General features: G+C 43.8%; 1 protein-coding gene across 2 annotated transcripts; it reads left to right on the plus strand.

Moving 5' to 3' along the window:
- The first annotated feature begins 291 nt into the window (after positions 1-291).
- On the plus strand, positions 292-25,051 carry LOC310777025 (cysteine-rich protein 2-binding protein-like). 2 transcript variants are annotated; one of them, XM_083637272.1, is made up of 12 exons: positions 1,290-1,416; positions 2,574-2,857; positions 3,915-4,036; positions 4,784-4,905; positions 6,047-6,219; positions 6,848-7,276; positions 8,377-8,615; positions 9,137-9,466; positions 11,354-11,484; positions 21,908-22,083; positions 22,279-22,469; positions 22,859-25,051. In XM_083637272.1, the coding sequence occupies exons 2-12, from the start codon at positions 2,596-2,598 to the stop codon at positions 23,030-23,032; spliced, it is 2,349 nt and encodes a 782-aa protein (XP_083493398.1). In that variant the 5' UTR covers positions 1,290-1,416; positions 2,574-2,595; the 3' UTR covers positions 23,033-25,051. The 2 variants fall into 2 exon arrangements, with proteins under 2 accessions (XP_083493399.1, XP_083493398.1); XM_083637273.1 differs by lacking the exons at positions 3,915-4,036; positions 4,784-4,905; positions 6,047-6,219; ... (5 more) ...; positions 22,279-22,469; positions 22,859-25,051 and adding an exon at positions 292-418 and having other exon boundaries at positions 1,270-1,416; positions 2,574-2,704.
- Positions 25,052-25,637: the final 586 nt, after the last annotated feature.

A 25,637-nucleotide genomic window follows, 5' to 3' on the forward strand; every position in this document is an offset into this window, starting at 1 on the left:
AAAAGATGTGAATCCACGAAATTTAGAGTGTTCTCCCGTTGAGTTACTGTTTAGAGAGGCTGATTATAGGGGCCCGCGCTACCGCAGCTGACCACTGCGAGCCTGTGCGAGGTTCTTTTGGCGCTGTCACGCTTCCAAAAAAAAAAAATGGCGGAGGCTGCTGGGCGCTGATGTTGCAATGGGGCAATATGGAGCTTTCAGTTCTTTCCATAAAAGTTCTTTGGCAGCACCTCTCCTTCATGCTTGCAGCCAGCTTGCAGCAGCTAAGCTAAAGCTAGCTGAGAGACAGCAGTTAGCAGCCGAGCTAACGCGACAATATAATATGTCTAGAGCCTCTAAAGTTGTACTGGGGCTGTCTGTGTTTCTGACTCTCAGCACTGTAGCTGGCGTTCACCTCAAACAGACCTGGGACCGGCAGGTAAAGAGTCTACCAAGCTGCATCAGACTGCTGTGCGGTCCGCTATGCTAACTGGCTAAACCGTAACCTAAGCTAGCCTTGCGATCAGGGCGACTGGACGAACGAGTTTATTACGCTAACGTTAACCAACACGGTCCTGTTTTGATTGCTAAAGAGAAGGATTCAACAAACTGCAGCCTGTCAGTCTGGGTAGCGCTAATTCCTCTTGTGCCAACAGCAGCTTGATGCTATAAATACAGCTTCTCAAATCATTGTAGCTAGCAACAACAACAACACAGATGACACAGAACACAGATTTTCAATAATATTGAGAGATAGAGATAATCCTGTATACAGGATTTATTATCTCTTAACTATTGCAGCAAGAGTAACACAGTGCTGCCTTCCATTGAAAGCAGTGTTGCCAGATACAGCTGATGGTTTCCACTTTCCAGCCCAAAAGGTGTTAAAAAACTAGCCCAAAATATTTGAGGAGGAAACCTGACCAAAACAAGCGAAGTCTCCCTCCACAGTAACAATTACAAACAGCAAATCCTAAAAACTATGCAATAGGCTATAAATAACACGCAAAACAACAAATCTAAAATGTAATACAGAAGTAGCCTAGACATTTGTGGAACTTGTGACTCCTGCCATCTCCTTCATGTTTTTTTAAACTCAGGCCAGAGCTTGTGCTGCAGAAAGAAAGGGTGATATAATTAGAAGATATTTTCTAATGAGTGAATGCACTTTCTTCAACCTCGCCTCACTCTCTCTATGCTCCAGAATGACTAGTACGCCTGCTTTAGGCTACATGGATAAGGTGGAAGTGACAGTGAAGACATGCAAGTGGTGTCTGTGTTGTGTTGCAGCGGCTTCACGACGGTGTGCTCAGAGACCTGGAGCGTCTGCAGAGGAAAAGGGAGAACCTGAAGCTGCTGGAGGAACAGAGGAAGCTGACCAGACAGCTGGAGGAGGAGCGGGAGAGGAGAGGGAGCAGAGAGGAGGCAGCCACACAGGTAGCTTTTATATGAAAGTGTATCTATCAAAGCTAGTGGTCTAATGCAGTGATTCCCTTTCCCAACCAGGGGTACGTGTACCCCTAGGGGTACTTGAGCAGCTTGCAGGGGGTACTTGGAATGATTGGGGAATACAATTTACTTCCAAAATGATAAATAAATATATATATATATATTCCAAGTCATTTCATGAGCCCATTGTTAAAATGTGATGTGTGTGCCGCAACTAGTTCTGGTGGCAAGTGTCAACTGCTACACTGTTCTGCTACTGATAATGGCAAACAAAACAACTAAAACGCCCAAACACCGGCAATTCAGTGAAACATATATTTTGTATAGATTTACTTGTATGTAATCATCAACACGCATGAGTGAGGGGTACTATTGTCATGGAAAAACAGCTCAAGGGGTACATAAGACAAAAAAGGTTGGGAACCACTGTAATGTATAGAAGTAATAATACTTTGTTTGTACTTCAGTATTTTTTTTTTGGTATCTATACTTTACTTGAATATTTATATTTCTCTCAACTTTCTATTTTACTCCACTACATTTCCTAAATAAAATGTACACTTTTACGCCATTACATTTCCCCTAAGCATCTTAGTTACAGAGTAAAATCATAAGAAATTTGGTAGCCTGCAAGCAAGCAGGTTTGGCGAATCAGTGTCCCTAGCTTGCAAGTTACGTTAATCGCAATCCACACTCCATTCCAGTTGGTGGCAGTAATGCATCATAACGAAGAACTCAATTTCCACTCGAGCCCAGGCATGCCTTTTCCTTGCTTTTTTTTTTTAATTAACAGCATTTACTTGTACTTTTACTTTCAATATTTAACTACATTTAAAGCCAGAAAATTACTTTTGATACTAAAGCACAGTAAATATCAGATGACGTTTTAATCTGCTGGCTCACTGCATGTGATACCGGCCAAAAGCCGGCAATTGCCGGCTAACGGAATCCCTGACTCCAGGCATAGTTGATAACGCAACTGTACTCTGCAAGTGTTCCATTCCGTTCCCGAGCACAGAAAAAAATGTTGTAATGTGAAAGCTGACCAGCGGGGGAGGGGGGGGGGGGCAATCGTACTCTGGCACGGAACGAAAGCAATCGTTCCCAGTGAGAAAGGACCCTCAGTCTCATGTTGACCTGTACAGGTGTGAAGGGGGCGGAGCCAACATGGACAGCAGCGGCGAGCAGCTGGGCGTGGCGGAGGACGAGGCTGCGTGCACGTGGGCGTCAGAAGGGCTGGAGGAGGGCGAGGTGGAGGGCGAGACGCTGCTCATGGTGGAGTCGGAAGACCAGGGCTCCGTGGACCTGTCGCACGACCAGAGCGGAGACTCGCTCACCAGCGACCTGGGCGAGGAGGCAGCAGAGCCTGGTTGGGCCTGCGACGACATGGCCTTCTACTGCGACCGCTGCCACAAGTGGATCCCAGCCGGTCAGAGCACAGACACACCCGGGCACACACACACACACACACACACACACAGTCTAGACGATGGGGACCAAAACTAATATCTGGATATTTTCTATGAAGTGGGCTAAATGTTTAGTTGTAAGTCAAAGCCACATGTGAGCTGTCAGTCACAAGCACTTTTACTCAAACAAGACTGTGATCAAAATAAAATGCAATAGAGACCATCTTGCAATGGGATCACAGCAGCCGTGACTTCAAACAGGAACAGGCGCCCCGACCGACCAGAGGAGGCACTAGTGCAGCGACCAGGACACATACCCTTAATCTGGCTTCCCACCCGCAGACACGGCCAATTGTGCCTGTATGGACGCCCGACTAAGCCGGAGGTAACACGGGGGCTCGAACTTGCGACCCTAGTGTTGGTAGGCAGGGAATCTAGCACTGAACTACCCACACACCCTTACATATAACTTTTAACTGGTTATGAAATACTGATGTCTCTATATGACCTACATGAGCAAATGAGGCTAGGCCATGGATTACAGTAATTTTACAATAGCTAAGGTAAACTCACTGTAAATTACGCCCTCGCAGGGCTTATTGCTTCTATAAAACGGTTACTACATATAGCCTATACCTGGTCAGGTTTCATCAAATAAACACACCGCAACAAAAATGCAATATTGATAACAAATAATCCTCCTGCTAAGCAATGTGGTTGCTTCAAAGCCAATCATAATCAAGGACTGAAACTATGCGTTTTATAAGGTTATATTAAAGGTTGTTTCATAAATTTGTATGATTGAATTTGTGCTCATTCAAAGATAGTGTGATGAAGGGCTGAAACACTTAGTTATTTTTTGATAATGAAGATTTCTTTGTTTCTCTGTCACAAAAGTGGGAATATATAACAAACAAAAAACATGCTGACACCAATGTTGTCAGCTGATAACATTGGTGCTATTTTACAACATTGGTATTGGCCCAGAATTACAAAACCGGTGCATCCCGAGTCACGGTGTCAGAGGCTTTTCCACCCGACAAGACGAAAACTCATTTTGTGTGTGTGTGTTTTCAGCCCAGCTGCACGGGGAGCAGCCCAGCTACCTGAAAGGAGACAACTTCTTCAAGTTCACATGCTGCGACTGCTCTGAGGACGGCAAGGAGAGCTTCGAGCGGATGAGACTCACCTGGCAGCAGGTGAGATGTCACCTCATCCCAGGCAGCAGCTGCTCGCTCATCAGAGCCGCGGCTACCTCAGACCGCGCTTACCGGACGGGTCGACTCCAGTCTGTCATCTGTCGTCACACACCTTGATCCATGTCTCAAACTAAGCTGTGTTGGGTCCTTGAATTTGGGGAATTGGGCCTTGAAAGTCCTTGAAAAGTCCTTGAATTTGATGTTGTAGTAGGTGTGTGAACCCTCGCGGCTCATTACACCCTGCCTCCGCCAAAACCTTTGACGTTGGCAATGGCAACATGGTTGAAGTGGCTCTGGTCAGCCATGCTCTGGTCACCCATCCTCTGGTCAGCCATGCTAAAAGGAAAAAGCATCTAGACAGCATCAAGGTGGCTCAGCTGACTGCCAGCATCGGCACATATATTCAAATGATCTCCTATCAGCTGAAGTGATGTGGGCACTGAAGACGATGGACTTCTTATTTGTACAGCTCGTATGCTAACAGTGGAAGTCCAGACTGATACGTAGTGTGAAAACATGTTAATCAAGATGGTTTTAACCATCACTACAGATGCCTTTAATGAAAAAGTCACAGAATAAAATTGGTATTACAAAAGATGAATTTATTGAAAACATACGTTGTTTACTATTTGCGATGCCAACCATTTGTCTTCCTGGGTGGTTTGATGGTGGTGCTGTAGGTGGTGATGCTGGCCATGTACAACCTGTCTCTTTGTCTTCCTGGGTGGTTTGATGGTGGTGCTGTAGGTGGTGATGCTGGCCATGTACAACCTGTCTCTGGAGGGAACAGGCCGGCAGGGCTACTTCAGGTGGAAGGAGGACATCTGCGCCTTCATCGGACGACACTGGACCTTCCTGCTGGGGACCAGGTCAGCTCCACACTTATTTCTATTGTCTCCCTGTAACAATAAGAAGAACTTTGTTTATAGCACATTTAAAAACACAATTAAATACATTTGTATTAACATAATCACAAAAAGAGACAATCACAATGAAATAAAAAGTGATAAACGTACACATAATCACAAAATGGCCATAAACCTAAAGTAGCAAATAATACATGAGAAGGAGAGTAAACAATGAACTATAATGATCCTGCCTGAGCACCAGCTCTGTGCCCAATACTTAAAATTAATTTTAAAAAGCAGTGAAACAGTGTGAAATGCGAACTAAATGATGAGAAGACAGATGGAGAATTGTAGCATTTAGTAAACACTAGATAACCGTGAGATAAAAACCAAAATAAACAGTCAGGATAAAATAAAAATACGACAAGCCTGTAAAAATGTGTTTTTATCTTATATTCATTTATCTTTTATAACTTTTTATATCATTTATTATTTTTACGTGTGCGTTTTATGTAAGCACATTGCATTAAATTCCTAATGTACAAAATGTGCTATATAAGTAAAGTTTTGCTCAGACTCAGCTTTGCTCAAGTCCCAAGTCAGTATAAAGTTTTACAAATTCTGAAAACAGAATTGACCATGGTTACGGAGTGGACGGCGACGCGCTTTTTTTCCGCCAATTCCCTGGAAACAAACTTCACTCCAAGCTGAAATCAAAAGGCAGCCATGGAACATGTAGGGATTGTCAAACTGGGCGAGAAAATACAAAGAATTCTGACATGCTAGACTTTTCGTCTCTGGGTCGTAGGGCATCCAGACGCTACGTCGCGGTTCTTCGATATTATGTCACACTGCAAGACGTAAAGGCGCTCACATCCGGGCCCCGATGCTGAAACAGTGTTGGCAGCGACCCAAATCGTGTTCATATCTGGCTGAATCCATGTAGTCTGATCCCAGCATAAGAAACTACTTTCAAGCATTTAAGCAGAGGCCTTTAGATCAGAATGCTTTAAGAGAACACATAACATTCGGTCAGGTGGACCCAGACTGGTGACTGGTAAAGTTTATTATATATTTGTATATTGTTTCCTACGGGGAGCTGATCCCTTTCCTTTACCATGTGTGTTTAGTGGTGTTATGTTGGAACACTGTCTGCCTGTAGGAAGAAGACGTCCACGTGGTGGAGCACGGTCGCCGGCTGCCTGTCGGTCGGCAGTCCCACCTTCTTCCGGTCTGGAGCGCAGGAGTTCGGAGAGCCCGGCTGGTGGAAGCTGGTGCAGAACCGACCACCCACCCTGCGGCCCGATATGGACAAATCTGCTGCCAAGACCAAAGGTAAAGAGATGAGGTTTGATTCTCAGCCCAGTGGGGGATGGGATAATATATATATATATATATTAGGGGTGTCAAAAATAATCGATTATAAGATGCATCGCTTCAAGATTCAAGATTTTTATTGTCACTCCGTAGTACAAGTATCAACGTGTGAAATTCTTGTGCTGTAGACTCCGTTACAACATCGCGATGCGGACGTGGACGATTCTGCATCAAAAATCGATTATTACATTATTTACATTTTCTGGGAAGCGGAAGGTTAGATCATGATGCCTAATATGCCTATAAAGGACTATATGTATTTCTTCACCCCGAATCCAACGCCGCCACCCTTGAGTCTCTACGAGTTACGGTTGCGGAGATACGTCCGCCCTGCATGCAGGGCTACAATAGAGAGACTGCAGCAGACAGAGTAGTGTCAAGCACTTTTGCTTATCAAGTGTTGAACTTAGCTCCGGTGGAATCAATGGTGTCCAGCCTGAATGGGAATCGAATCGTGAGGTGTCTAGAGACTCCCTCCCCTACTCAGCGGTGGTGTGTGTTGTTTCCCTGCTGGCGGTGGATTCTAACCACATGGTGTGTGTTGGTCAGACTCAGTGGTGTTGTGTTGTGTGTTGTTTCCCTGCAGCCTCCAAGCTGGTGGTGGACCCCATCATCACGGTGGAGGGTCTGAGGAAGCGCGGCGCCCGGAACCCGGTGGAGAACGCCATGCAGCTGAAGGAGAAACGCTCGCGCACACACGAGGCCAAGGACATCCGGCGGGCTCAGAAGGAGGCGGCGGGCGGCTACACGGACCGCAGTGCCTCGTCCACGCCCGTCAAGCTGGGCGGCGGGCGCGGCGGCGGGCGGCGGCCCGACCTGGGCCTGGAGAAAGGCGAGGTCATCGACTTCTCCTCGCTCAGCTCCTCGGACCGTACACCCCTCACCAGCCCTTCGCCCTCGCCCTCGCCCGACTTCTCTGCGCCCGGCACACCGGCCTCGCACTCGGCCACGCCCAGCCTGCTGTCGGAGGCCGACCTCATCCCTGACGTTATGCCGCCGCAGGCGCTATTCCACGGTGAGGTCACTTTCTGTCCTCAAGAGAAAGCTTTATGTATTTCCTACACTCTCCGTCTGCATCCAGCGAGAATAAAACGAAATAAGCAAATACTATTTGGAGCAATTTTATCCCCTCCAGCAAATCAATTGTAAACACTGCAGAAAGGCTAGCAAAGTAGAGAATCCATGCAGAAACAGTCAAATAATGCGGATATCTGAACATACAAAGAGGGAAGTACAGTAAGTAGCATTTATTGGCATCCTGTAATTACTACTTGTGGCAGCAGAGGCCGCTGTTGTTGCTGCTCAGCAGAAAGTTACACATTGGGGCTTGTCACAAAGTTGATCACCTGTAGTTTATGCGCACCTGAGGGTGAGAAAGGCTAACATCACAAGACACCAAAAGAGGGCACTGTTATGGAGATGCAAACTGAATAACATAAAGCCATAAGGAGAGACTTACCCCAAGCTTTTTCTTTTTTCTTTTCAATTTTGTTAACCTCCCTTGTCTGTAATGTATCTTTTGTTAATAAAAATTTAAGTGACAAAAAAGAAAGGCTAACATCTATTGAGCAAAGATGGATGATTTAATATTCCATAGCTCTGCCTTTGACCTAACCAAATCTCACTGACATCACTATTGTGAACACAACAAAAACACAGAACAGTTCTGACTCTTCAGATGTTATTTTTTTCTAGTGTACATTAAAAAATCACAAACATACTTTGGCTTTTATAGAGCATTTTGCCTAAGAATTCAACTTAAACAGTTTGTATTATATTATATCAATACATAATAATATCAATTTCCCATTATCGCCCGATAATTTATCGTCCGATAGATATAATGCATCGCTATGCTGTTTTGATCACTTTTAAAAATGGCCGTTTGAGTCACGGTTTACTCTTATTCCTCCAAAATCATTATTTTAAGTCTTTTTGTGAAAGTCTCAACAAATGTGACGGACGTTCTATTCTAAAATACACAATATTCATTTTGGGGGGAAAGTCGTGACTCAAACACACATGCATATATATTATAATAAAAGTATGTGCGATTCTTAAATGAAATGGTTGAATTGAAATCTGGTGGTGTCTCGTCTCCCTGCGCTCCTCCAGACGACGAGGAGCTTGAGGCGGAGGGGATGATCGACCCAGGGATGGAGTACATCCCTCCTCTGGCCCATGCCGCCCTCGTTGTCCGCAAGAAACTCCGCCCGGCGCCGGCGCCATACATCAAGCACGAAGCCGAGAGCGAGGAGGATGAGGGCCGCGAGGACCAACTCGAGGAGCTGCCGGGACGCCAGTGTCTCTCCACCAGGGGGCCGGAGCGCAGGAGGACACCACATCCCAACAAGGTTATTCGTTTTTCATTTTTCATTCGTTTTTATTATTAGTTCGTTTTGACTTTTTTTTTTTCAATTTCAGTTTAGTTTTAATTTGTTTTTAAAGCAGATTAGTTTTTTTTTTTTTTAAATGCTTACTTTTATTTTGTTTCAGTGTTAGTATTTTTTAGTAATATAGGGTATTTGTCAGGGGCGAGATTCAAAAATGTCAGATATAAAAAACTCAAAACGTACTATTAAAAAAAAATCAATCGGACAGATGAACAAACATCCACAAAAGGCAACAATAAAAGATGTCACTCAGTGTGTTTGTTTCATTAACAGAATCCACCCAAAATACTAGGCTTATGTATAAAACAAATTGACAAAGAAGAAAACTAAATACATTTTGTCTCTAATTTGAGTTTATTTTAATTCGTTTTGTAAACGTACAATACCGTTTCAGTTAGGTATCGTTTTTATTTTTATTTCAAAATGCTTTCTCATTAATTCCTTCGTTTTTGTTAACGATGATAACCTTGCATCCCGAGAAGGCGGACGAACCCGGCGGCGTCTCCCAGAGTCCCCACTATGTCCCGCTCAGCCTGTACGAGGAGAAGATGCTGCTGCGGCGTCTGGACGCTTGCCCCCTGGCGCTGGCCGTCACGCCACAGGCTAAACGCCTCCACAGGAAGCTGCTGGTCCGCCAGGCCAAGCGCACGAGAGGCCTCCCGCTGCTGGACCTGGACCGGGCCGTCAGTGCCGCCCTGAGCCTGGTCGGAGGGATCTACGGTGCCCAGGAGGCCAGCCGCTCCACCGGAGGGGGCACCGGGGGCAAATACTGCACCAACAGCCAAGACCTCCGCATCCTGGACCGCTTCCAGGTAACTAGACTTCCGCATCCTGGACCGCTTCCAGGTAACTAGACTTCCGCATCCTGGACCGCTTCCAGGTATCTAGACTTACACAGCCTGGACCGCTTCCAGGTAACTAGACTTCCGCAGCCTGGACCACTTCCAGGTAACTAGACTTCCGCATCCTGGACCACTTCCAGGTATCTAGACTTACACAGCCTGGACCACTTCCAGGTATCTAGACTTACACAGCCTGGACCGCTTCCAGGTAACTAGACTTCCGCAGCCTGGACCACTTCCAGGTAACTAGACTTCCGCATCCTGGACCACTTCCAGGTATCTAGACTTACACAGCCTGGACCACTTCCAGGTATCTAGACTTACACAGCCTGGACCGCTTCCAGGTAACTAGACTTCCGCAGCCTGGACCGCTTCCACGTAACTGGGGCTGTTGCGGCGGGCGGGGTTACCGTGGCATATAGCCTTGAAGTCAATAGAGGTGTTAGCAGCTCCACACTGGGAATACCGTTATTTTTGGATTTTGTCAAATAAAAGCACATATTCAGACCGTCCATGTTTGTTAGGCTACTAAATGATAAATGGACATACCGGTACTAACAACTAGGGATGCACCGATACCACTTTCTTTTTCAGACAGTACAAGTCTCAACAGTAGATTTTTGTACTTGGTGATACCGAGTACCAATACGAGTACCGTAAATTCCGGACTATAAGGCGCACCGGTGTATAAGCCGCACCTTCAGAGTTGACTATTTTTTTCTTATATAAGCCGCACCGGTCTATAAGCCGCGGGTGTTTTGATGTTTAATTACCATATGTAAGGCTTCGTGCACAGAGGGGATTGTCGGGAAAGAGATGGCTGTTTGGGGAAGCTCCCATTTATTAACATTTCAACAAAACAAAAGTCAGGTCACTAATCCCCAGACAAAATCACACATTGTGAGATGCTTAAAAATCACCATCGGCGGGAGCTTTACTCCAGATGCTGTGTGCAGCCAAGAACACAAGTGAAATTCGTTCTCTCGTGACCTGTGGTTCTCAACGTGATGGACGATTCACCTTTCTTGTTAACAGTCCTAGTGAGAGGCAGGTCGAACGTCAAAGGCACTTCATCCATATTTATGATCTGCTCCGGTCCGATGGAATATTCCTTGATCTTTCTTTGTGTGAATTCGCCGAAGTTTGTAATTTTCTCCTGGTAGTCGGGAGGGAGTTGCTGACACAGTCGTCCGCGCCCTGACGGACAGTCCCTTTCGTCTCGGGTTTGTGCATGATCCTTTGCTGCTGCTGCTGTTGTTGTTGTTGTTCCTGTCTCGCTACTGTCTCAGACATGGCTTTCAGGCTCAATCGCCGCCATCGTCGTAACACAGCCAGTTCTCCATCTTTTGAAGCATGATGTTAGATTACAACGAGCTAGTTGTGTGGCTTAGCCTTCCAAAATGTTGCTGTTAGTTTTTTAGAATGTAATACATAGAATTGGGAATGTTACATTCAATTTCATTCAGACTGTCTTTCAGGCTCAATCGCTGCCTTTTTCCCCCCGGAGCGAGGGAGGAGGGAGGGTGTTTTACCGTAGTGGCTGAGAGAGAGTAGTGGCACAGTGCTCCAATCAGGTCGCGAGGCACATTTTTTGCAACATCATCCAATCAGGGTCTCGCTCTCATAATGTCTGTCTTGCTCTCGTTCTGCCTCATACCAACATCCATAGATTTTGGAGGTTCCCGAGTGGCCGTTTGCTGGAAAAATCCATAGATAAGCCGCACCGTTATATAAGCCGCAGGGGCCAAAAAAGGCCAAAAAACGGGAAAAAAGCCGCGGCTTATAGTCCGGAATTTACGGTACTTAATTAGGGGTCAACCAAAATGTGTGTGTGTGTGTGCGTGTGTGTGTGAGCAGACCAGTCTGTCCAGCAGGAGGCTCCACCAGCCATCTGTTTCCTTCTGGCACCGTCTAATGGGAGCAGACTGCAGCTTGGACCAAACCACCAAGAGTCCCTACACCGCCCGCTGTCTGAGGCCGTACATCAGGTAGGTGGATACATGATGAACAAAGGTTCAAGAGTCTACAGAGTAAGTTCTTTATTCAGAGAAGTGACAAAGGGAAAGCACATTACATCCACTTTTTATACACTAGAGCAGGGGTGCCCAACCTTTTTTGACCGAAGATCTACTTTTCAAGTAGCCAGCCTCCCGAGATCTACCAGTCCAGTTTCAACATCGCAAACGCACACACATCGTTTCCAGCCTGCAGTAACTAACCTCACAACACTTTCTCGTTGTCCCACAACCACTTGACATTAGGGCTGTGAATCTTCACTGGCCTCACAATTCGATTCGATTACGATTCAGAGGGCTACGATTCAATTCGATTACGATTATCGATGCATCTCGATGCATCTTATATCGATGCATCACTTTTTTTCCCCAATACATGATTTATTTTTTCTCACTTTATTTTTTCTCACTGTGTGGCTACTTTTAAAATAAAAGTGCATTTGGAATTGCATTGTATTATGATCCATAATTAAAATAAACAACTGCATGTACTTCCATTATATTTTATTTGATTATATATATATATATATATTTTTTTTTTATAATCGATTTTTTTTATTTTTTATGATCAATTATTTATTCGTATTTTCATAAACAATACAGTCCAAAAGAACCACAAATATATAACAAACAAATAAAGACATACAAGACAAAAATCAAACTAAACCTAACCACTATTCTAAGAAAAGAAAAGAAAAACAGTGTCACATCAGCAGCCCACAAACACCATTGCAAAAGCCCCCAGCATAAACATCAGCTTAAATAAAATAAAATAAAACATCTTCCCATCATAGTCCATTCACAAAATCCAAATATTTCCCCCATTTCTGAACATATTTCTCCGACTGGTTAATGAGACGAAGAGAGAGTTTCTCGTATGCTGCCACCGTCCCCAGCTGAGAGAGCCATACATTCACTGAGGGTAAATCAGCCGACTTCCACTCATGAACTAGAATTTTCCTGCCAAGCATAAGAGCTGTATGGATCCAGTCTGCTTCAGACTTGGGGAGGTTGTGCAATGGTAGAGGATCACCAAGAATAAACAAACTAGAAGAGAATGGAACATCCTGCCCAATTATCCCTTTAATTTTTTCGTGAATGGCTGTCCAAAAATATTGGGCTTTAGGGCAAGCCCACATAAGGTGTACCAGAGTACCATCCGTGATGTTACATCTCCAACACTCTGGGCTCTCCCTCAGCTTAGCTCTGAATAGCTTTACAGGAGTCCAATAGATTTTATTTATAATCTTAAACTGGATCAGTCTTGTTTTAATCTCCCTAGACACTTTCTTTACATTCCTTAAGATTTTTTTCCATGTCTCATCAGAAAATGACATATTCAAATCAACTTCCCAACCCACTTTAAGAAAACCAAACTTAGTATCTGATTGAGTCAAAAGCATGGAATAGTATTTTGAAGCTTCGTGTCCACTTCCAAATAACTCCAGAATTAAAGAGGGGGTATTCGAGTTCAGAGGTTTGGAAGGAGGCAGTCCGAATGTCTGAATTAACAGATGCCTCATTTGACGATACCTCCAGCCCTGGCTTTCAGGTAAATCAAACTGTTGTTGTAAAGCAGTAAATGATTTTATATTGTCCCCCAGGTAAAGGTCCCCCAAAACAAGGATGCCCCTATCCACCCAGACCTTCCAAATAAATGGTTTCTTATCTATATTAAGCTTAGCGTTCAGCCAGATACCTGAAGACAAATTCAAAAAAGGATCAAAATTTAGTATTACAGCCGACCTTTTCCAAATCCATTGCATATGCTGGAGTATTGGGTGAGTCTGGGCATCCTTCGGCAATTTTGCCGATATATAATAAATAGAGGGGATAGCCTCACAGAGGGCCTTTTCCATAGAAAACCACGGTGGAGCGCGCTCAGGAGGTAGAGTCCAATGGGCCAGGTGCCTCAAACCAAAAGCCTGATAGTATAAAAGCAGATTTGGAATACCTAGTCCTCCCTGGTCCACTGGCCTCTGTAACCTACGCAAGTTAATTCTAGGGCGCTTATTGTTCCAGAGAAATGTATTACAAAGCCTATCGAACTGCTTAAAGTACCTCAGAGGAATCCTTATTGGCAGTGCCTGAAGTAGGTAATTAAACTTTGGTACACAAGTCATCTTCACAATGTTAGCCTTACCCCACATTGAAATTAAAAGGGGGGCCCATCTCTCTATATCTACTTTAAATTGACCTAGCAATGGCTCAAAATTTATACTAATTAGCTCTGAGAGCTTAGGGGGGAAGGTTATGCCCAGATATCTAATGCCCTCCGTGGGCCATCTAAAGTTTCCAGACTGAAACAAGGATTTGGGGCAATAAGCCGTTAGTGGAAGAGCTTCCGATTTCAGCCAGTTAACTTTATAGCCTGAGAGCTTGGAAAATGAGTCTATTATCTTAAATAATGCAAAAAGGGACCTCTCTGGATCTGAAACAAATAGAAGAATGTCATCTGCATACAACATCAGCTTATGCAAATCCTGACCAATCTGTATACCAGGGAAAGCTGGGTCTAGGCGAATAGCTGAAGCTAGAGGCTCTATTGCCAGGGCGAAGAGCCCAGGGCTCAAAGGATCCCCCTGTCTTGTCCCCCGCCCTAATTCAAAAGGAGGTGAAATAATACCATTGGTCAGGACTGCAGCTTGAGGCCGAGTATATATTAACCGTATCCAATCAATAAATGTATTACCGAAGCCAAAGGACTTCAAAGTCAAAAACAAATAACGCCATTCTACCCGATCAAAGGCACGTTCTGCATCAAGAGAAATGGCTGCCATAGGCATCTGTTCATTCTGTGTAGCCCACATTATATTAATTAGACGTCTAACATTATCGACATAATTGTGGGAATGAATGAAGCCGACTTGATCTTTATGTATTAGATAGGAGATAACTTTATCCATTCTCTTAGCGAGGATCTTCGAGAGAATTTTTCCATCACACCCAACTAAGCTAATAGGCCTATAACTTTTACAGTCTAATGGGTCTTTCCCTTTTTTTTAAATCAAAGTAATAAGTGCCTCTGACAAAGTCCGGGGTAGGAAACCCCGTTCTAATGACTCAGTATACATATCAAGTAATAATGGAGCTATTTCTGCAGCATAGCAGTGATAGAATTCTGCTGAAAACCCATCTAAGCCAGGTGATTTAGCTAATGGTAAGTTATGTATGACCTCCAAAATCTCCTCTACAATAATAGGAGCATCCAGCATAGCACGTTGCTCCTCAGAGAGAGAGGGGAGATTTATATTAAGCAAAAATAAAGTTATCTCCTCATCCTCTGCAAGTGATTCTGAAGTATAGAGTTGAATATAAGAGTTCCTAAATGTATTATTAATTTCAGTTACATCAGAGACCAAACTACCCCCCTGTGCCCTAATAGCCGGAATAGCGCTCATAGACTCCCTTTGTTTAATATAATTGGCCAGCATCCTACCCGCTTTATCCCCCTCTTCGTAGTGTTTCTGTCTGGCTCTAAACAGCGCAAATTCTGCCCTTTCAGTAAGAATGGAATTAAACTCGTATTTCAGTCTGGTCAGAGCTATAAGATTAGAGGAAGTCATGTCGTTCGCATATGAACTCTCTGCTACTTTAATTTGTTTATCCAATTCAACTTGTTTTGCAATGTTAGCCTTTTTCCTGTAGGATGCATATTGTATAATATAACCTCTAAGAAAGGCTTTCATAGCCTCCCAAGCTACTCCTGATGAAGGGGCAGAGGGTAAATTTGTTTCTTTAAACATATCTATCTGTGCCCTCAGGGCCTCTTTAAAATTATCTTCCTGCAGCAAACTGGAATTAAATCTCCATCTAGGGGTCCTACGAGCCTTACTAAAGGGGAGGATACTCAGCATCACTGGAGCATGGTCAGACAAATGAATACTACCAATAGCACAGGAGAGTGTAGAGGAGACCATTGAGGTGGATATTAAAAAAAAATCAATTCTAGAGTAAACCTTATGAGGAGCAGAATAAAAAGTAAAGTCCTTTGCTAAAGGGTTATACAGACGCCAAATATCTACAAGCCCCAAACCTATCCTCATATCCTGCAAAGGGTTAGCAGGCCTACGGGGGCGCTGTACTGGTGGGCCACGGTCAAGAATGGGATCAAACACCTGGTTAAAATCACCAGCCAGCAGGATTGGAAAATCGCCCATATCGCCCAATTTACGTTCTAATAACCCAAAAAAAGAAGGATCCAACTGGTTCGGAGCATAAACAGAGCCAAGAATAACAGAGTGGCCTTGAATTTCAGCAAGGACAATTACAATCCTCCCAGCATCATCCCTAGTCTCTCTTAGACATTTAAACTGCACATGCTTATTAATCAGAATAGCAACCCCTCTACTCTTTGAAGTGCCACAAGCTGCATACACCGTTCCAACCCAGCCCCGACGTAATTTCTTAGCTTCATGGTCAGACAAATGCGTTTCTTGTAAATATGCTATATCACATTTCTTAGATTTAATAAAGGCTAACACTTTCGTCCTCTTGACTACGTTGTTAAGGCCCTTAACATTGAAGCTCATAAGGCTTAACCCATTATTAATGCTAGGGTACATATTTATTTTGTGGAAAAATCTGTTCACTGCCGTGTGACCTTAAAAACAAAACACCCACCAACATCACAACAAAAACAAACAATGTGTAGGAGAGAAACTTTCCCTCAAAAAGAGACTGCATTGATACTGAGATAATAAAAACAACAACAATCAGAAACAAAATAGACAAAACAGACCACCCAACAACCAAACGATTAACGAGAATAAAAAAAACAAAAAGAAAAAACAAAAAAAAACGACCTTTGTCAAGCTAACTAAGCTGTAGGCCTAAGCTAAATGGAAAACTAAACAAAAAAGAAATGTAGTCCGTGATTCATTAGGAAGCGGCTGCCTTCCAAATCCCACAGCATTAGATTCATATAGAGCGAAATAATAACAGAATGATGCTACATCATATAATAACCCCCCCCCCCAACACACACACATCACACACACACTCGCACACACACCATAGGCTACAGACACTGCTGCAGATATTGCACTCGGCAGAAAACCTATAGTTCACCACGCTGTTGCTCTCTCTCACACACCGTCTCAGACACACACACACAGTCACACACACACACACACACACACACACACACACACTCACACACACACACACACACACACACCCAGAGAAGATGCGTATTCAAACCAAAAAATAATAATAATAATAATAAAAATAAATAAACAGTCAAGCTATCAATCAAACAAAAATAAATCAGATCGTTACTGGTTGCATTTTGAATAGCTCGGCCCAAACAACCAACCAACAGAAATAATATTACTTGCATGTCATGGGGTCAGAGTAGAAAAAATAAAATGTACCCCCTCTAACCCCTTCCCCACACCCACACACACACACACACACACACACGCACACACACACACACAAACACACACAAAAAAAAAACAGTCAAGCTATCAATCAATAAAAATAAATCAAATCGTTACTGGTTGCATTTTGAATAGCTCGGCCCCGTCTCAGACACACACACACAGTCACACACACACACACACACACACTCACACACACACACACACACACACACACACACACAGAGAAGATGCGTATTCAAACCAAAAAATAATAATAATAATAATAAAAATAAATAAACAGTCAAGCTATCAATCAAACAAAAATAAATCAGATCGTTACTGGTTGCATTTTGAATAGCTCGGCCCAAACAACCAACCAACAAAAATAATATTACTTGCATGTCATGGGGTCAGAGTAGAAAAAATAAAATGTACCCCCTCTAACCCCTTCCCCACACCCACACACACACACACACACACACACACACACACACACACGCGCACACACACACATACAAACACACACAAAAAAAAACAGTCAAGCTATCAATCAATAAAAATAAATCAAATCGTTACTGGTTGCATTTTGAATAGCTCGGCCCAAACAACCAACCAACATAAATAATATTACTTGCATGTCATGGGTTAGAGTGGAAAAAATAAAATAAAATTTACCCCCTCAGTTTAGGAAAAAAGAAGAAAAAATCATGTCTTTGGAGGAAATGAAGAGGGTTCAATAATAAGCCAGGCCGAACTGATAGGCTATGTAGGCTCTGTCGGGTCTGGCTGTTGCAGCCTGTAGCTTGGAGTCCGACACCAAACAATGTCAAACACAGAGATCACTCTAGCACAGACGCCATCCGGCTGCACAACGCGCGTAATGTCCCCAACAACAAAAAGCATCTTTCCCTAAAGTAATAAAAGAAATTGGAGAGAAAAAAAAAAAAAAGTGAGGGGGGAGATTAGCTTTCTCGGCTTAATGCGAGCTCAAAGAGCGTGGATAAACTCAAGTGCCTTCTTATGGTCGTCAAACTCCTTGCGACCACCCGGAGCATCTCGGACCACCAACACCGCAGGGAAAACCAGAGAGAAAGCAATGCCTCGTCCTCGGAGCAGATCCTTGCATTCCTTAAACTGTCGCCTCTTATCACTCACTGATTTGGCGTAGTCAGGGAAAATCATAATATGATGTCCCTTCCAAGTAATCTTCCCCTTGTCCTTGGCTGCACGCATGATCCGGTCTCTATCCTGGAACCGTAGGAAGCGGGCAATAATGGGCCTATGAAACGGACGGGCATCAGGCGTTCCCTCGCGCCGGGTCCCCCTTTCAACACCCAGCCTTCCAACCCTGTGGCAGCGATCAATCTCCAGTCCATTAGGGAAAACAGCTTCAGTTATCTCTGGAATTACCTTAGTTAGAAAAGTGCTGGCGTCGTTATTTTCACTTGTTTCAGGGAACCCCACAAAAACTAGATTGTTCCTGCGGGCTCTCCCCTCTAAATCGTCCATCCTCTGGCGCAGTTTTCCCAGCTCATTTCTTGTGGCTGGTGGATCTTTTTTCATGGCTCTTTCAGCGTCCTCTAGGAAATCAAGACGGCCTTCCACAGATAATTTACCGTCCATTGACGCGGTAGATTTCTGTATTTCTCCAAGTTTGTGCTTTTGCTCCTCGGACATTTTAGTTAGAAAGTTGTACACTTTAGTTATTTCCGCTTTCAGCTTGTCCGTCTCATTGTCCGTCTCATCGCCATTGTCCTGGTTGGCGGCGCCCTGTTTAAGAGTAGTAGCCTGCATAGACCTCGTCCCAACAAGGGATATTTGTTTCTTCTTATCCCCCATCTGGAAGTATAATGTTACGTGCCGAGATACAGAGTATATAACGCTCTAAACAAGTTAAATAAGTTACATTTCAGACGCTGTGGTAGCGAGGGATTTCAAGCAGCCGCCATTTTCCTCACGTCACGTGACCGACTTCAGAGGTTCACGTAATCGATTTTTGACGCGATCGACCTGGGGTCAGTCCGTGGTCGACCAGTAGACCGCGATCGACTGGTTGGGCACCACTGTACTAGAGAGCAGGGGTTCCCAAACTAAAGAATGCCGGGGCCCACTTTGAAATCTGAAAATCACAACTCTAATCAGCACACGTGACTAAGATGATGTATTTCCCTATATGTTTTTTATTTAATTAACAGAGCATGTGGACTTGGGCATACATCATATCGGCAATTAGGCCGATAGAAACACAAGCCTTTCCCCGTTGACTTCAATGTAAAATAGCACTACCCCAGAAAATTATAGAAAAATAACAGAATCAATCTCGTTTATTAATGACCCCAAAACACCATGACATGACAATATATTACAACTCGTCTGGCCATAGAATGGGCAAGATACATCGGAAATTTTACTTTGACCCATCTAAAGTCATGTGACTCATGTCACATATTTACATTACAGCCCCGGCTGGTCGTCATAGCGACCGCACATCTGCCCTCCGCCCATACCATAGCCCAAGTAGGCTATAATGTATAACGTTTAAATTAAATCCATACACAGAACTTTTAAACTGGTTAGGAAATCCTGTTGCCTCTATATCAGGGGTTCCCAACCTTTTTTTGTGCCAAGGACCGGAAAAAAAAGTTGCGGACCGGTTGTCAATTTTAATAGTTTTAGTTCACCAGGTGGCGACAGAGGGTAAATAACAGCCTTTTGTGTTGTACTGTATGTAGCCTACAGTATTTATGTTTTTGTTTCAACTACAAACATAAATAAACGTCAACTTGAAACTATGTTTCAACTACCACACAGCCTATAATATTATAGCCTATGTTTATAATAAAAAAAAAATTGGACCGCGCTCGCGGCCCAGTACCAAATGCGTTGCAGCCCGATACCGGTCCGCGGCCCGGTGGTTGGGGACCACTGCTCTATATGACCTAACGTTACATGGGCAATGAGACCATCGGCCAGGAGAATGGATATCAATTTGTTGTTATTTAGCCTACATGCATGCACGCTACGGGGAGAAGGGAAGCCACCCCGGCTTGCGCTGTGCGGGGGACGGGAGTTACGCCACGGGCCAGGGAGAAGGGAAGCCTACCCCGGCGGCCTCTCACCAGGCAAGACCGCGGCTTCACTAAACCCCCGCCTCCGGCCTAGCGGAGCCGATGTTACACACAACTACAAGGGGTTCCCAAGCAGCGGACTTTTTCTCTCTCAAAACAATTGAAAACCGTTATGTTAAGGCTGAGCAAGGAGATCGATTTTATTTCACCAGAGCCGAAGGCAGCAACACAAAAGACTGATGGAAATAACAGAAGAGAATTAGCAACAGGCGGACACCGGAAGTAGGTCAGAGACCGGTCATGAATTACATGATTTTAGATGGGTCAAAGTAATATTTCCGATGTATCTTGCCAATTCTATGGCCAGGTGAGTTGTAATATATTGTCATGTCATGGTGTTTTTGGGGTCATTAATAAACGAGATATATTCTGTTATTTTTCTATATATTTTTTTGGTTGTGCTATTTTACATTGAAATCAACGGGGAGAGCCTTATGTTTTTGCCCTAAAAGGGGGCGGGAACATGTGGCGCCTACAAAATTACGTATTGCCGATCTGACGTATACGCAAATTAATAATCCATCCACATTAAAAAAAAATAAGCAAAATACCCAAAAGCCAGATTGCCAACATTTTCTCCCTCCTTACTCATCAGAAATATTTGCCTGCACAGGGGTTAAAGTGGGATTTGGCAGGTGATTTTGAAAAGAAAATGCACAAACATTTCACTTCCTACCACTCTCCAAACAATGCACTGCCTGCAATTTTCTTTGCTTTTAGCTAGATTGAATTCAAATTAGCCTGACATGGTTTGAAAGCTTGCAGGCCGGGGTACATCACCCAATTCACATTAGTAATGTTAATGTTACAATGTGTTAGCTCAAATGCTAACCATTTCATGTATGTGGATGGATGGCTATCGCCATTGGCTATTGGTGATCATCGTTAACTGTCCATTTGGTAGTTTGTATTCGTCCAAAAATGTAAAAAAAAAAAAAAATGCTCCTGAAAATGCTCCTGGCTCCACACTTTCTTACTGCACTAACCCTGTTAGTGCCTAACTAACGCCAGACCCGCAGTTCTGATTACTTGGCTCAAAGCCAAACCTCAGTTCAGGTTTCTTGACTTGAAGCCAAAAATCTCACCTAATAGAGTACTGCAGGGATGACATATTTTTGTAGTCCGAAGGCGGAAGTCCCAGACTTCCTGGATCTTACAGGGAAAGGTCAGTGGGCTTTTAGAATGGGGATTTCACTTAAATGCATAAAATAAGGTCTGTGGTCTGCGACCTTTGAAACCTAAATGCGTATTTCTTTTTACGCAATTTTTAGAAAACGCTTCAAAAGGCATAAAAGTGATTCACGTTCATGAAGATTATCCTGCTGAACCCAAATTACCACTCCAATAAACTTTTGTTAACCACAGACCTTATTTTATCCATTTATGTGAAATCCCCATTCTAAAACCCCATTGACTTTTCCCTGTAAGATCCAGGAAGTCCGGGACTTACGCCTTCCGACTAGAAAAATACGTCATCCCTGGGGTACTCTATATGGGACACAGGAAACAGACGTATGTATGTATATATTATTATTATTATTATTATTTATTTATTATTCTTTTATGTACGTATAGCCTAAACTAGATTACACCTATAAGAACACTCCAAATAATGTCATAACCATATCATTTATATTAGATGTGCACTGATGACCTCACCATGGTATGTAGAGAAACAGGTGTGAATTTGCAATAGCTGCGACCAGATGGGCGAATTTTTGTGGACCCGAGCGAGCAATCTATAAAGCTACTGGTCGCAGCTAAAAAGCACTCTATTCTGAGAACAAAGAACAGAGTATGTTATTCATTAAACAGGCACAGTATTCATTTTATTTCTTACAGTCGTAGTATCAGTATCTCTCAGTTGCTCACCTGGTTCTGTTTGTGGTGTTTTTTCTCCAGGAGGGATTATGAGAACCGGCCTCTGAAGCTGCGTCTGCTGGCGGAGATCCGGGCATTCCCTCACAGGAAGGAGGCGGGCTGGGAGCCTGAGGCCGACGCCCCCATCGACTATTGCTACCTCCGTCCTAACCATATCCCCTCCGTCAATGCCATGTGTCATGACAGCTTTTGGCCCGGTAACGTCTCCTGTCTAGTTTCAAGCAAAAAGCCAAAATTCTAATTCTTGTGTTTGTTATGATAAAGCTTTTTCTTTTCTACATGTTTTTCAAGATAATACTGGACTTTGCTTGGGTAAAGATAATTGTACTATAAGATGTAGATGTGAGAGCAGGTGGAAGCAGGAGTCCTGAACCTGTGCCTCTCCTCTGCAGGTGTGGACGTGTCCGAGTGCCTGCAGTACCCGGACTTCAGCGTGGTGGCACTCTATAAGAAGGTGGTGATCGGCTTCGGCTTCATGGTGCCAGACGTGAAGTACAACGAGGCCTACATCTCCTTCCTGCTAGTCCACCCCGAGTGGAGGAGAGCCAGCATCGCCACCTTCATGATCTACCACCTCATCCAGGTAGCAAACTTTTTTAAAGTCATCATTTCAGTGGATGGCAAAGTAGATATTGGCTGCTCAGAAAGTCGCTAGAAGTCACCAGATTGCATCACATGCTAATGTGCATATCAATAACGTTGCACTTGTTATGCGTAGCCCGTTTTTATATCCTACTATCCTACAGTCCCCGCTCTCAGCAGAGGGAGGGGGGCTGCTCTATTGGGGGGGGGGGGGCATTTTGTTTTTACAGTGCACATGTAGTGCGCGTGCCAGGAGGACTAGCATGATCAGCGGCAGAGCTGTGTACGACATATCCTCTCTCTCTCATGTTCCACCTGACCAATGGTGGAACTTCATCATTCACTCAGTCACTAAAAACTTGTGTGTGTGTGTGTCTGTGTGTGCTGCAGACCTGCATGGGGAAGGATGTCACGCTGCACGTGTCGGCCAGTAACCCAGCGATGCTGCTGTACCAGAAGTTTGGCTTCCAGACGGAGGAGTACATCCTGGACTTCTACGATAAATATTACCCGGCCGACAGCACCGAGTGTCGGCACGCCTTCTTCCTACGCCTGCGCCGCTGAGCTGCACGCCGCGTGTGGAAGGACACTGTCAGCCCACGGATTCAAACCAGCAACTTTCCAGCTACGAGCCGCTTCTCTAAATGCCAGACAGAACCTCCGGAGCGTCTTCTGAACAGTTTCGGAGCGTGGCACAGAGCTTAACTTGACTGTTTGTTTAGAGTGTTCAGTTCAATTTCGCAGGGTTCCTACGCAGGTTGGAAAAAGTATTAAAAATTAATTTAATCATTTCCAGGTCTTGAATAGTTTTGGAATTTGAAAGAAAAAAAATCTAGAAAAGTATGGACAGGGTTCCCATGTTTCCATTATCAGTCTAAACGTGCCGAGCTGTGCCATGCCGTGTCCCGAGATGGACCTTCCCCGGAGTCGGGCCAAAGCGGGCTGGACCTGCTATTTTATGATCTTAGGGCAAAATGCCAAAATCTGCTTGAAAATCATGCTTCAAAACGGGTGTGTGTCCACAAACCAACAGGTGACATCACGGTGTGCGACCACAAGCCAACATGTGGCGTTATGGCAGTGGCGTGCACAGATATTTTGGGGGACAGGTGGTCAAGTGAAAAAAGTGCACCCCACATAATTATTTACAAAAAAACAACAACAGTCTGGTGTCCCTGGGTGACGACACTTAATGTGCCCACCTCCTTCCAATTTACATGTAAAAAAATAAATACTATGTCAATAAAGACCACAGATTTGCATGAACTTATTGCTAAAGTACAGGCTCAACACACATACAGAAACATGTAAGACACAATGTAGCAACTAAAAAATTTCATTTTATACAGGGAGGTCAAGTTTTGAAAAATGGTCTCACTACAATGAAATGGCTACTATGGGGATTAGCATCATCACACATGAATACAATTGGGCTCATTGAATCCACAAGAGTCTCAGCTTTCCAGTCATACCCAAATAGACCCTTCTCACGGGGCCCATTTTGTGTCGAAAAGGCAGGGTAAACGCAGGGGCAAGCAAAACACTAATGAGGGTTTCAAACTTCCATGATTGGAATTTGTCTTGCAAAAAGGGCACACTTATCCTTCAGAGGGCAAAAGGGCAGGTGCTTGGGCACCACCTGGGGTCCATCTGTGCACGGTGGCTAGGTCCATATTTTATACTACCGTCTGCTCCCTCCATGATAAAGCCTGCAGACCAGTTATTCTGTGATCTGTTGCTCCGCTAGAGGAGACTGCTGCTGGAGAATTGTGTTTTGATGGTTTTTCTGTCTCCATTCACTGCCATTGTCTGGAGGAATTCTCTCTCACTCTCAAACACACACACTTGTCACAGCAAGTGTCATGATTATGCAAGACTGGATTAAGATGATCAGGTTATAGATCAATAGAATATTAGAATATTGTATATAGCTGTATTACTGTGTTGGAGTCTTGTCCTGTACCGCGTGTGTCAGTCTATACTGTCTGTGGAGCCAGACTCATCCCTGGACTGATGTTGGTGTTTTCCACTGGTTTCGGTTGGCAGGAACACATTCTCACTCTCCCTGGTTTTTTATTGTATTATTATTTTTTAACCAATTTTCGTTTTCTCATAAATAAATAAATCCAAAATATAAAGGAAATAATTTCACAGGATATTTGCTGATATTGATATGAAAACGAACCTAAATCTGTCACTGCTGCCCTACACAGGGCAGGCTCTAGTTAAAGTACGAAAAAATGTTAAATGGTCTAAATTGAAGGCTTGAAAAGATTTGTAATGTCTTGAATGCAGGAGATCTTAACTTTTCAATTCAATTCTTTTTTTTTTATTCATTTTCTCCACTTGATGTTCAGAAACCCCCTTATTGTCAATCCTACATAGGAAAGCCATACACCCCCTGAATTCCTTAGATCTCTAGTTTGTGTTTGTTAAGTTTCGGGAGGCTGTGATTATCCTAGATATAGCTTATTTCATAGTACAGTGAGGTAAAGTTTGGAAAAATTGTCTCGCTACAATTAAATCTGCTGAATTGATGTCATCTCTTCGTTAAATTTGGCTAAGTGGGTGGGTGACGGTGTGTGTCACGATTGTGATGTCATCAGTGATGTCACTTGAGCAATTGTGATGTCATCAGTGATGCCTCTCGAGCAATTGTGATGTCATCAGTGATGTAATAAATCCTCTGGTGTTTTATGGCAGTTGGCATCCTATATGTTGCATTACTGCCTCCTCCTGGATTTTCATCATCTAATAAATGCTTACTGGCTGAGGCTTTATAAATATTGGGAGTATATAGGCAGAAGAGGACAAGTGGTGCAGCATCTCCAGAGTAAGTGGTGGGAGTATACGTAGGGAGAAGAGGACAAGTGGCACTTCATCTCAATCTCCACTCCAGAATCTTCAGTAGATGAAGTCTGTTTTAGACTGGACCTGTGTAGGCAGGATATCAACAGGACCTTGCTTCAAAGTCTGAGTGGTGGTGATGTTCTCAACTAGGCTACATAAAAAAGGTTGTCTGATGGCATTTATTTGTTTAGCATGTGTAATGAGGTGTGTTTTGAAGCGACTGTACTCTCCAGACGATTCATTCAAAAGCAACCTTTATTGGTTAAACACTTCCTAAGCCCAGACAACCTAGAGCGCCCTCCATAGGTAGGGCGTGGAA

The sequence above is a fragment of the Poromitra crassiceps genome, assembly GCF_964638095.1.
Source record: "Poromitra crassiceps genome assembly, chromosome: 5".
NCBI lineage: Eukaryota > Metazoa > Chordata > Actinopteri > Beryciformes > Melamphaidae > Poromitra > Poromitra crassiceps.